Genomic DNA, 12,994 nt, shown 5'->3' on the forward strand with positions numbered 1-12,994 from the left:
CTTACTGATTTCTACATATAGTGTAGAATTATGCATATTAAGGAAGTAGGCATGTCATATAATTGTCAATAAACCACATTAAACCAGACTAAATGCCAACATGTAATTTCAGGAAGCATAACTTAAAGAAATGTTACAGGGTTTCCTTTCAATATTTCCTTTCAATTTCATTTTTAATCCGATTAGAAGCAGAAGGGAATGATAAGTAGGTCAGTGATAACATCTACTTTTTTGTCATGAGGTCAACTAATGCAAAACTTTGAAATCAACTTTAGTTATTGATCAGTACAATTTATAACAAAAACATTAATTTATTAATTATATTAATCTTTTCTTAAGTTATTTTTTGAGTGGGGAAGTAATTATAATGATCTTATAATGATCAAATTTCATGAAGAAATAGTGAAAAGTGCAGCCAATGTTGTTTTAAAACAACTATAAAAACAAATGCTTCTTTTGAGTATAAAAAGTTTATTAAGCATCATAGCACCACTTATAACCTTTAAAACAAATGACACAAAACATGTTCTTTCTGTTTTCGTTTTCAGCAACATAGAATTTCTTAACTATAAATGCCATTCTTTATCACAAGTTGAGTGAAAACTAATCCTTTCTGATAAAAATTCAACTAAACTGAGATTCATAGTCCCAAAAAAGTGCTTCATAAATTCTTGTTTCATGCTTTTATCAGCTTTTTCCTCGAGTTGCAATTGAGTTCAGCTCTCCAGATAGTCCTTGAAATTAAGTAACTATGGAAGGCAAATTCTCTTTTAATTCCAAATAATAAAATAAGAAGCACCATTGGTCATTCATAAACAGAGAGCAGTTGACTGCACAACCTCGTGCTGAGACACACCTAGTCTTATTTTCCTTTTGTGGCCAATAATACCATGTTCTTAGTCATAATGGACTTAACAACATTGACAAATAAATTCAAATTTTATCTTCCTTAACAATAATTCTTCACTGATTTAGATGGTTTTCAGTTTCATCTTGGGATCATACTACGAGACATTCGCTATGTACTACTGACCAAAAATGTTCTGCTTAAAAAAAGGAAAAAAATTACATTATGGGTTAAGGAAACTTGTCAATGTACCAATAAAAGTAATAATAAAAATGTTATAATTAAAATTTGCAAACAGCATGAATACTGCATTATCTGGGACCTTTGTATTAATTTTGACACAATTTCTTAAAAAGTAAAAGCTTACATTCAGACTGACTTGGACAACACATTCTTAACATTCTACAAGTCTATACATAAGAGCTAGATAAAAGACAAATTCAAATTGATAATGATGATATATAAAATATTCAAGAAGCACCACTGCAGCTAATGAAGCACAATGTTTTCATAATTTGTCAATGATAATAATTTATGTGAATATGATGGATGCTCTCTTTTATATATGGCAAAGTCTGTCTATATTACAGTTGTTCACTGATAATAAAAAAAACTCTTCTTATCGCTCCCTTGCTAAATGACTTTAATGGATTTTAAAATGAACTCTTACCAGATATTCCTAATGTATGAGAGAAAAAAAAACAAAACTTTTATCTGATACTTTTTGGTACAAAACTTTCTAAGTGCAATACAAGTTTTCAGATAAACTCTCATGGTTTCAAACACTGGACTACAACTTAAACAACAGTCTCAGTCTCATCTAAAATAAAATAATTGTTATTGAAAATTAAAATGGCATGCAGTGAGAATTAATTGAACCTGACATATCATTTAATCAAATGTAATTTATGGCACATCAAATACACTTCTCTACTAAATTCCAACTGGCTAAATTCTAACTACTAAATTTAATGTTTTAATCTTATGAAGTAATAGTTAATTATGTATAGTTATTGTATCAGGCCCTATGGCATATATTTATATTATTAAGCAAAAGCTCTAGAAAGGCTAAAATTAAATTTACCAAAATAACCAAAGATTCATATATTTAATGGAGCTATACTGTGCGTAGTTTGTTTTATGTCTCTTTAATGCTGTTAAATTGGAATATTTCCATAAAAATGTCATTTAGATACAGGAATGGCAATATGAACTTATGAATATATTGTAGTATGACACAGAACATCAAGTCACACTAAACCTAACACTGGGGACAAGGTAATTTAAGACTAAATTTGAGAAGGACTAGTGCTGACTTACATATCAAAGCAAAATTTCTAAAAAATTTCCTAAAATGACTTTCTACTTCCTGCAAAAAGCTAATGATGAGCTTCAGTCTCATCATAATTTGATGTTATATAATAAAATAGCAGAAAATGAATAAATGACTTATAAATTTCAACTTTAAAAAGTTAAATGAATAAAAGCATGCACAGTATTTTTGTTTTCTTTCATATGTCTCAACATCCAATTAAAATGTGCACATCATCTTTTTTTGCTTTTGATTATTATATATAAACAAGGAAACGTACAAAAAAAATCCGAGGCTAATACATGCTTAAGCAAAAATGGAAACTTTGCGGAAAGTTTTAGGGAAAGTCTTAGACTCTTTTTTATAGCACCTTAAGGTTCTGAAGGCTACCTGGCAACTTTTAATGACTCACAAAAACCTAGGCATCAGGATTTTTCCCATGATGATTATTCTAATCAATGGTTAAAAAATTAATATTTTCATTCTCTTACTAAATAACCTTTATGACATTTTCACACTATGATGATTTCTTCTGCAACAGTTTAACAGCAGCATCAGGAATAGAAATAAGCTTTTGATTATTTCTACTGTTACAGGATTTCAAATTTAAACCAAGGCTGAACATAAGAGCATTTTTATCTGGTGTGGGAGAGGCTCGTAAATTTGTCCCATGTCCCCAGCACCAGGAGAGGACTCTTTATACCGTCCCATATCTCCTGGCTACTTTGAACTGTCCCGTAGGATCTGGGATATAGTACTTGTCCCATATTTTAGAGAACTGAGCCCCACCGTCCCATGGTTTAGTTGGACCGTCCCAGTGGATCAGCTTGGCACGGGATATGAACTGGTCTGAGTACATCTTCTTATAGCGCATGCCTGAAGAAAAATGGCCTTGTGGTTAGTGTTTGAGGGACAACATGGGTTTGACCCCATCCTTCATAAACAGTGCCTGCTGTCTCCTCGCTTGCAACTCAGAACTTGAGGAGTGAAGCAGGGGTAATGCAACCAGTCTGACAGGGGATACTGCAATATTGTTTGCATGCTTACTTTCAGTGTGTACAGTGTGTACATGGTATGTGTGGAGGCCATGCATTCTGATTGCAAGATGGATTCTCACACTACACATCTGTCCAATACTCAGAAATACACAACATCTAAAATTTATTCTACACCTAAACTTTTACAAACAAGCACAATACAAAATTATGCAAAAGTCAGACCAAGACTAGAGAAAAATATATATTCAGTGGAGATGATATAATCAGAAGGAAAAGCTTATCTCTCTCTTACCTAAATGTCTGACATTCCACATTGGGTTGAGCAGAGAGAACCTCTTATACAGGGCTATCATCATAGGCGGCTGTGCTGCTCCTCCTGCTATACCAGTACCATACACCTCCTGCCTGGGAGATAGAGAATATGAATATAACCAGAGAGAGACTATAGCTGCAATACAGTAACAAAGAAACTCTCACATGTACTCTCCCCTTCTCTCTCTGTCTCTCTCTATCCCTGTCTATCGCTCTCTCATACACAAACATGCATGCATACTCACATACATACATACACCCACACAGATTCATGCACACACATACACGCACACACCCATACACGCACACACACATACACACACAAACTCACCATGTATTCAGTTGTAACCAGTGTTGTATCTTGAGAGTCATGTTGGTTTGTTTCCAGGTAGTTATATCCATAGCAAACACACCAGGGTTAAAGGAGCAAGCCAACGGACTCATCTTCAGCCGCTTTATTGAAGGGTTTTTAAAGTTGATATAGTTCTGGTAGTTGTTCTAAAAAGTTCATGATAATTCATAATTAGCAAAACAGCTTGTTTAACTTAGTTATTACAATCAATTTAACGTACAACAATTACAATTTTTACAAATCAAACTCATAGTTATCATTACTTTAACATTCAGCAGCACCTATGTGTCTTCCTTAAAACTGAATGGAGAAGTTTCAATATGCATAACTAAGTTGTGATAAAGGGAAAAGAAAACTAAATCTAGTAAAAATCCTCCACTTTTTTGGCTTTTATTCATTAACACAATATTTAATTCTAACCCCCCAGAGGGCCATGTGTAAGATAAGTGTATGCACTTAACATGTTTCACCCTCTTTAAATAAAGTTTATTATTATTATTATTATTATTATTATTATTATTATTATTATTATTATTATTATCTAAAAACCTGGTGCAGGTACCTGAATGTGACTGAATCTTTTGGACACTGAGTTACAGTCCTCGGAGACGGCCACAGCATGACCTCTGCGGATTCGTGTCTTGTTCAGCTCTCCTATGTCACCTTGAAAGAATTTCAGCAAGATGCTATGACAGTCTTTAAGTCTAGATTACATTTGAAATGCGATGCCCTTATGGTGCCTGTATAGCACCCCTAATACCCTTTTCACCCATTGAAATGATCGAGTTATTACCCTAATTTCCTGATCAGCCTAGAATCTCTGTAGTAACATGTAACACCAGATCACAACACAAACAAGATTCTCTAGACCTCTCTTGTCTCTATCACCCTGAGCTTCAGAGATAACTTGACACTAACCTCTTCACTATAGCCTATCTTCATCGTGTCAAGTTACCTCTGACCACATTCGATTGCCCCCGCCGCCCGCCAATCAAATTTAAAGCCCGCACTCAATGACTCATTGAACGATCTAGCCAATGAACGCGAACGAGTCAAAGCGCGCTTTGTTCAAATCCGGACCAATCACAGATAAACCTGAATATCAGGGACTTGCCGTAACCTGTGGGCAGCACGCAAAATACATAATCCCTCAGTAGATAATGATGCAGGGCCTCAAACTGCTCTGGTTTCAATTCCGATATACTCATACTTTGCAAAGAATCAAGAGAAAACTTAACACATTATTTTACATAGTCACTCGTAGGAGACGCCATGCTTTCTTCGTGTACGGTTATGCACTCGGAACTACTCGGATGTCTCCGCACTTGACAATAACTTTGTTGTTTGTATGGAGCTTGCGGAATCAGCCGAGGATTGCCGATTGACGGTCAACCAATCAGCGTTTTCACCAATTTTTGGTGAAAAATTTTGAAACTTGGATTCGATTGGCTTATATAAACTAGGTCAAACTATTTTCGTCAGAGGTAACTTGACACGATGAAGATAGGCTATAGTGAAGAGGTTAGTGTCAAGTTATCTCTGAAGCTCAGGGTGGTCTCTATAAATTTCACACATAATTTTTTTCCAAGTCTTTAATTTATCCACATTTGGTTTAAAAATGATCATTTCATAAAAATGGTTGATTGACAGACAATAATAATTATCCAAATTTCAAAGGTTAGAGTGACCTTCAGTCACCACTTACCCTGTACTATCACATCACTGTCCACGTAAACAACACGACCCTGGAGATCAGGCAACAAAGTGGGAACAAAAAATCTAGCATACACAATCTGAAATATCAAAATAATAAATTGTTATGTGCTCATAAAGATGGTAAAACTCAAATCAGGCACCAAAGTTGGGAACAAAGAACTGAGCACACACTGTTCACATTTCTCACTTGTGGCTTGGAAAACAATGAGGTGAAGACAGTGAGGACATTCAGAAGTTGAACTGCAGACTAACAGTTCTGTGGAACAAGTATGGCCAGACCACAGAAAAGCAGAGCAGACTTATACGCTGATGGTTTCCCTGCCTCTGCACTTGCCATTAGACAGATTAAATCACAGTTCCAATGTTTAATTGGTAGACTCCAATGTTTAATTGCTAGACCCCTGCAGGAATGGCAGGTGTGGAGGCGAGGGGACCATCAGCAGATTAGTCAGCTCTGCTTCAGTGTGGGTCTGCCATATTTGATCCGCAAATCTGTTATTCCGCAGATCAACCAGTTCTGACTGCACTCAGAGGGAAAGTGACAGAGAGACAGAGAGAGTTGGAGAACTTACAGGTCTACTCAGCTCCTCTCTTCCTCCTCGTAACTTTATCATGCCTTTGACTAAGCGTTTATTGAAGACCAACAGCTCATAGTCTATCTTGCTCAAGGAAGTGGCTTGAATCCATGTCCTGTAATTTAAAAAAGGACCAAAAAGTCTTTTTAACCAATAATCATCAACATCTTATGCAACATCTTATGCAATAAAAAAACATCTTATGTCATAATTATATGAGTTTTAATTCAATTCCTACAATTATGTCATCAACATGACACATCAGTGAACAAGACTATATGGAGTAATGGTTGAAAGCTCTTTCATAAAGCTTTTAAGGCTGAAGCTCTAGTTTTGATTCTGTGCAAGATGCGTAACAAAAATTATTGAGAGTCCAGTTTGAAGAAAAATTTCCATTCTTTATTTCAGTCCTACCTCAAATGTTTGGCACAGTCTGTAGTTGTGACCAGATGAAACTTTACAGGACACTTGGCATTAAGGTGAATACTGTTCACGGCTGCTATCATCCCTCCCAACATGGCACTATCAGCTGTGAACAGCACATGGGTGGGCTGTCCTGTGCAGTTGCCTAGCAACAGCTTACTGCCCCCTGGTGAATGTTTTGTAGACATTTCATCTATGATTTGAGGGAAAGCTGAAATATAAAAGTTTCCCCTATAAGGTAATGACACAATCTTTTTAATGGATAAAAATTATCCATCTTTCAGATACATTTCTTCTGATTCATAAAAATTATGTACCAAATAGCATTACTGGTGATTTTATAGCATAAAATAGAATTATATGGAAGCCTGCTTTAAAATTCTGTTGCTTCCACTCAATAAGAATATTCTAATTTTCAAAAATATGACTTAAAGATACAGTATCAGCAAAACACAGTTTTCTACCATTGAAGATTTTGAGACACTACCATATGGGTGTGTGGTATAGGCCTGGGTGTGTGGTGTAGGTCTGGGTGTATGGGTGTGTGGTAAAAGTCTGGGCGTGTGGTGTAGGTCTGGGCATGTGGTATAAGTTGGGTGTGGTGTAGATCTGGGCATGTGGTGTAGGTCTGGGCATGTGGTATAAGTTGGGTGTGGTGTAGGTCTGGGTGTGTGGTGTAGGTCTGGGTATGTGGTATAGGTCTGGGTATGTGGTGTAGGTCTGGGTATGTGGTATAGGTCTGGGTATGTGGTGTAGGTTTAAGTTTGTGTGGATGTTAAAGAACTGTTACAACTAGTGGGTATGCGGTGTGAAATGGCTCACATCTCTTAAGAGATCTCGTCTTCTTGGCCCCAGGATTCCACACATAGAGAATGACAATGGCAGTGGCAACCACCAAACACAGGGCCACTGAAAGACAATGTGTAAAATGCACACACTCGAACATTAAGATACAACATATATGAAATAAAACACAGGTATTTTAATATACTGTAATAATATGACGGAATCATGAATATCTATAAATGTATCAATGTTACTATAATCGATCCAATTAGCCGCAATTAGCGGACCACCTTCGAAAAACACTTCTGGAGTGTTCTCTTTAAAGGTCTGAACCAGTCTTAACTGGTCTACTTTACTCGGTGATTCATCTAATGATTGATCTGGCAGTATCGCTTTTATAAATAAAATTACTGTTTTAGTATGTAAACGAACCTTTTCTTGGAGTTATTCTAGGAAATAACATCTTGCAAGCCACCATTTGTTTTCTGATAAACAGACGCCGGGGCTTTAACGGCGAATATCACGAACACTCGATCGTCATGAAGGCAAATATTCGTGGCACCTGACCAAATTGTAAGTCGCCATCTTTAGCAATACCCGTATGTGTCTCATTGAAAACGAGGCAGAGGGGAATTCCTTACTAAAAATAGAACAACGCTCGAAATCTTGGTGAAAGGGATTTGACGGGCTTGGGCGAAATAGAGGTAACCCTCACCTATCCAGCTTCTGGGAATAATTTTCTCTCTCTCTCTCTCTCTCTCTCTCTCTGTTGGTTAATTTAACAGTTGTGATAGAATATTATGGCTGGATTTGCAATTGTTGAGATAAACTAATTTGTCTAGATTTGTAGGGCTAATCTAAAATTTTCGTTTCTGTTATCATGTAGATCTAGAATTTTAGTTGGATTTTATAACGGAAAACATTCAAATTTTCGAAAGACAACTTACAGATTAATTATCATGAAAGTTCCACTTTCGATATATGTAATCTTTAATATATACAAATGCGTTTAAATGAAATTCAAACCTCACAGCCGCAGCAGACGCGCTGTACGTACTCAGACGTACTCAGTTGTCCCCCAAGGAGTGAGTAAGAAGGAAAAAAAATCATTTTTCAGAATGAATTTTGGAACTATTCAAAAAGCAGCAGCAACGGATATACCTTATCTTATATTTATTATGACCATCCAACATTAAATAAGCTTTGCTGGTCTGTCTAGTTCAATAAACGTCAATCAAAATGAATCAGGAAATACGACATAAATCCCACACGAGGCACGTGCAAATCCATAACGGAAAAAAAGTGTAACATTGTTCAGACAGCGTTCAGTGCAACTTATCAGAGTATTAAGGCAGCTAACAAAATTTTAACAACACTGCTAACGTCCATGTGAATATCTGCATCTAAACATGTTTGCGCAGGAAATACATGACCTTCTCCACCGCGTCATGGGTGTTATTTGCAAGATAAACGGTATCTAGCAACGATGGTGATTGCCAGGTTCGGAAAAAGAATTCCTGTTTGTTCGTTTTGCTGTTCATTAACACTGACGGTTTGTTCAACAGGATACTCAGTATGTGCCCATGTAGGCGGTCCGTAAACACGACTCTTCCACGTGACAGCAAGGCCAGCCCCATTACTGCTTGGTCCAATGAATCCTCAAGAAAATATTGTATAGAATAGGTCGAGGTATGATTGACAGCGCTGGTAACACGCTCTGGCCAATCAACGACCAGAACTGATGTGTTGCTAGGGAACACGGGAACATTTTTCAATTTACTAGGAATTTCCCAATCTCTTCTTTTCAAACAGACAATGTCGTACGATGGAATGTAGCTGCCGAAATCCTGGAATCCGACAGCGAACGCGGCGTCTGGTACAAGTTCAATGGCAGTGTTCCGAAAATATTGTTTCGTCACGGAAAAAGACGGACTATCCCGAAGTGTGATCACGGAGTCCGCGTGTCCGTCAAAGAGTCTTGCCCACTCCCCAATACTGCCACACCTACTGTGGTCAACTACACATGAACTCACAGGAAACATGAGAATCCGATTACTGGGAAAGGCTCGGAATGCTTCTTTCAGATATTTCAAATCTATCCCAGAACCAAGGTATCCTCCCCCAGCTATCAGAATGACCAGATCTTTGCCTCGTTTTACCTTGCTGAAGGCGCAGCGCGGCATAGAAGGGTTAATACACATGTAGTCAATGGTAGTTATGTTAAACCAGGATAAGATCGTCCTCTCTCCCCAGAGGATAAAACGGTCTCCGGTGTTACTTGTGTCGAACACATTCACCAAAATTGCGCGCTTGAATCCGGTGAGGTATTTCTTGAAGACTTGGTACTGGCGTCTCTGCATGTCACTTATGAAGATTTTATTAGGCCGTGCGCGGTCCGCGGTGGATATATCCTCCTGGGTAATGCTCACTTTCATGTCGCGTCTTGATTCATATTCCAGCAGTGTATCGTGATCAAGTGACGAGGAAAACAAAGAATAAGGATACTCTTCTCCAAATGTTCTAACCGCTCCACGCCGAAGGCTTAGAGCCAGGAAAACCATAATGGCCACGGTGCTTACTGCTATTGCCAGTTTTCGTGACCGCAAACGCATGGCGTGGTGATCCGTCGAAGAGGGATTATGACAATGAAAAAAAAAAAAGATCCTCATGTGCCTTTTTCAATCCTTAGATTTTATCACCATAAATCTGCCTGTGAAATTAGTGCTGTAAACTTTAACACTCAGACACAACAAAAATTCACTAACAGGTTTGGAGGACATTGCATAGACAAATAACCGTGCAAACACAATAGATTGTATACCCGGAGGGCGTCTTTTCAACATAGGTTTTGAGCATGTTCAAATACAGTACAAATCCATCCGCTGTTCATGTCTTCATTTAAATACGATGGAAACGGGGGGATTTTATACGCTAAATCTGTGCGTATAATCGATGTCAAATACGATATTAATACGTACCTCTTTATGCTAGGTGTGACAGAGCCTTTATTCGCGTCCCTTAAAGAGAGTGGGCGTGCGTCATATCAATAGTACAAACTTCACAGCCTAAAACAACGAAGTAACCTTCAGAGGCAACCTAGACGAAGTATCAAAACACCCGAAACCACGTAAAACTAAATACTGGCCGCTGTATACTATATGTGGAAGCCATATGAATTGGAGAAAGTGTGGAAGAATCTGCATTGCAAGAGAGAGGCGGCTTTGAGTTGAATGAGTGTGCGTGTGCGCACGTGCGTGTGTGTGTGTGGAGGAGGAATTTAATCACCCATTGGGTGGTACAGTGAATACTTTCGAGCACTACAGGAGGTAGGAGCCTGAATCAAAAAGAAGCTTATAAGAAAAAAAGCCTTCCCATGGGTTAGAAGGTATAATATTGTTACGCAAAGACGAAGAGTTGTTTTTTCTACTAGCGAATTACTATAGAACGGCAAATTTAGTGTCTTCAATATTTATTATTTAAAACTTTTAAAAACCAAATTCTATTAACAGAAAATACGCTCGCAATTATGGAAATCGTTTGAAACTATACCAAGGGACACCTATTAGACTAATATACCCTGTACATAAAAGGCCTGACAAAGAAACTTCAATATTTCAACTCTCTTCTGAGTTGTAAACTGTGCTGTGGCTAAGTACATAGGTTTGTACAGAGAGGAGCATTAATGCAGTAGATTAGCAGCATGATAGAAGCATGATTCAAATATGCTAATTAGCTCCCAAATCGAAGCAGATTTGAAGCATGTTTGCAGTATGATTGCAGTAGTCTACTGCGGTTTGCAGTATGATTGCAGTAGTCTACTGCGCTGGAGTATCTACTGCGTTTTCGTGCGGTCTCTCTCTCGTTTCATTCGTCCTCAGTTACACAGAGATCGACTAAAACTGTTGAGAAAACGACCGGTTATAAAATGTATTAACTTAAACAGATGCAGGCACGTTATAGTCTTCACTAGGGACTGGACGTCACACTAATTTACATCTGGATACTTGGCTTCGCTTACCAAAAAGGTCAGTTGATAAAAATTAATAAAATCTCCGCCATTAGACACAGCTATTGGCTGAAGTCAAGTCAATGCAAAGATGTGTTGTTGCCTTTGCAGGTGATATTGTTAGTTACAAGCCTAAGCTTTGTCGCCAAACGTGCTACCTTTCGCCGTCCAGTTAATTGTACACCTGGCTTCACCTCCAACAAACGCCAGGTGATAACAAACGATTAAAGACTCACGCCTAAATCACTGTCATTAGTGATCTAGCTGATATGACGGGGTATTGTTAAAGCCCGCAGTCTGCTTAATCAAAGACGTTTATTGAACACTTATACGTCCGTGGTTTAATTTCTAAAAGGCGATAAGCCCTGATTCTCGCCTGCTCTCGACCAGATAAGGCCAATGGAGCGTAATGTTAGATGAAAAGGTGTGAAATGAGTCATTGTGTAGGTTAAAGTAAACAGTCTAGACTTTGATTAACTACGGGGCGTCACGGGTTCTCTGGGGGTGGTGTGAACGTCGGGTTGGGGAGAGGAATGGGGGGGGGGACGACAGACTGATGAGTCCGGTGTCACATTTACTGGATTGAGTGATAACCAGACGTGTGTATGGAACTACGTGGAGTTTTCACACCACTTGAATACTGCCTCCAGCCGCTATCGCCAGTGGCCCAGTCATAACCTGAGAGCTCAGGATTGTAGATCTATTTACACGTCCTTAAAGGCGTTAATAAAACACAAGAGCATTGCCAACAATTTTTACAGTTTGTGTTGTCGTGCCTTCTGATATCAGGGGCTTCTTATGTAGTATACATAAAGTATGAGCGATGAAATAATTTGGTAACAGACTACCACCGCATATTGGGGGTCCGCCATATAGATAAACGTCCCAATAAAATATTCGCCCCGATAGATACGTCTCTATACATACACGTCTCAATAGATTTACGTCTCGTTAAATTTACGTTCCGATAGATCCACCAACAGATTCCTATAAACCCACGTATCTTTAGATCCAGGTACCGCTAGATCCATCTATGAAACATCGTAATCGGCTAAAAGGCCCATATCAACTTGCGTTGTGAAATTTAGAACACATTTTTATGTTCTTTTTTGTTTTGTTTTGTTTAGAACACATTTACATGTAAATTCAGAACACTTTTTACGTGTTCGAATGTTGCATTTTGAGAACGCTTTAAACAGCGTTCTGACGCTAGAACAGTAATTAAGCGTTGTGAAATATAGAACACACTTTTGTTCTTTTTATGTTCTTTCACTGAGTATTGTGTGAAAACGATCTAGTAGAATAATATATTGCTGACTGCGTACTGCCGTTTTAAAGAAGTGCATTTTATGTACTGAGTAGTATACCAACCATATTGAGCAATAGTGTACGTACCTGTAATGGATCTATCGGTATTTGGATCTAAAAATACGTGGATCTATAGGTATGCGGATTTAAAGGACGTGGGTTTATGAGGACGTCATATCTAAAGGAACGCAAATATATAGGACAGCAGAAAAAAATCGGATCTATCGGTATTTAAATCTAAAAAGACGTTTTTTCCGTTTTTCCTTTATGTATCTATCGGTAACGGGAGTATAGGGACGTGTAATATTTTGGGACTAAATTTTATCCGTACGTACCCGCATATTGTCGTTGTATTCTAT

The 12,994-nt window shown here is 37.9% G+C and overlaps 2 protein-coding genes across 2 annotated transcripts; both read right to left on the minus strand.

Moving 5' to 3' along the window:
* Window positions 1–451: 451 nt before the first annotated feature.
* On the minus strand, window positions 452–7,946 carry LOC106168390 (glycosyltransferase 8 domain-containing protein 1). The gene is made up of 9 exons (XM_013547425.3): window positions 7,754–7,946; window positions 7,358–7,444; window positions 6,527–6,746; window positions 6,110–6,227; window positions 5,527–5,614; window positions 4,384–4,484; window positions 3,801–3,967; window positions 3,450–3,562; window positions 452–3,035 (listed from the first exon to the last, which is right to left on the minus strand). The coding sequence occupies exons 1-9, from the start codon at window positions 7,797–7,799 to the stop codon at window positions 2,857–2,859; spliced, it is 1,119 nt and encodes a 372-aa protein (XP_013402879.3). The 5' UTR covers window positions 7,800–7,946; the 3' UTR covers window positions 452–2,856.
* A 778-nt stretch (window positions 7,947–8,724) lies between these two features.
* Window positions 8,725–9,933, minus strand: LOC106161365 (uncharacterized). The gene has a single exon (XM_013538305.3). It carries the CDS (start codon window positions 9,931–9,933, stop codon window positions 8,725–8,727), a length of 1,209 nt encoding a protein of 402 aa, XP_013393759.2.
* Between the last annotated feature and the right edge of the window lie 3,061 nt (window positions 9,934–12,994).

Source organism: Lingula anatina, chromosome 9 (genome assembly GCF_051362555.1).
Source record: "Lingula anatina isolate TDL-2025a chromosome 9, LinAna3.0, whole genome shotgun sequence".
NCBI lineage: Eukaryota > Metazoa > Brachiopoda > Lingulata > Lingulida > Lingulidae > Lingula > Lingula anatina.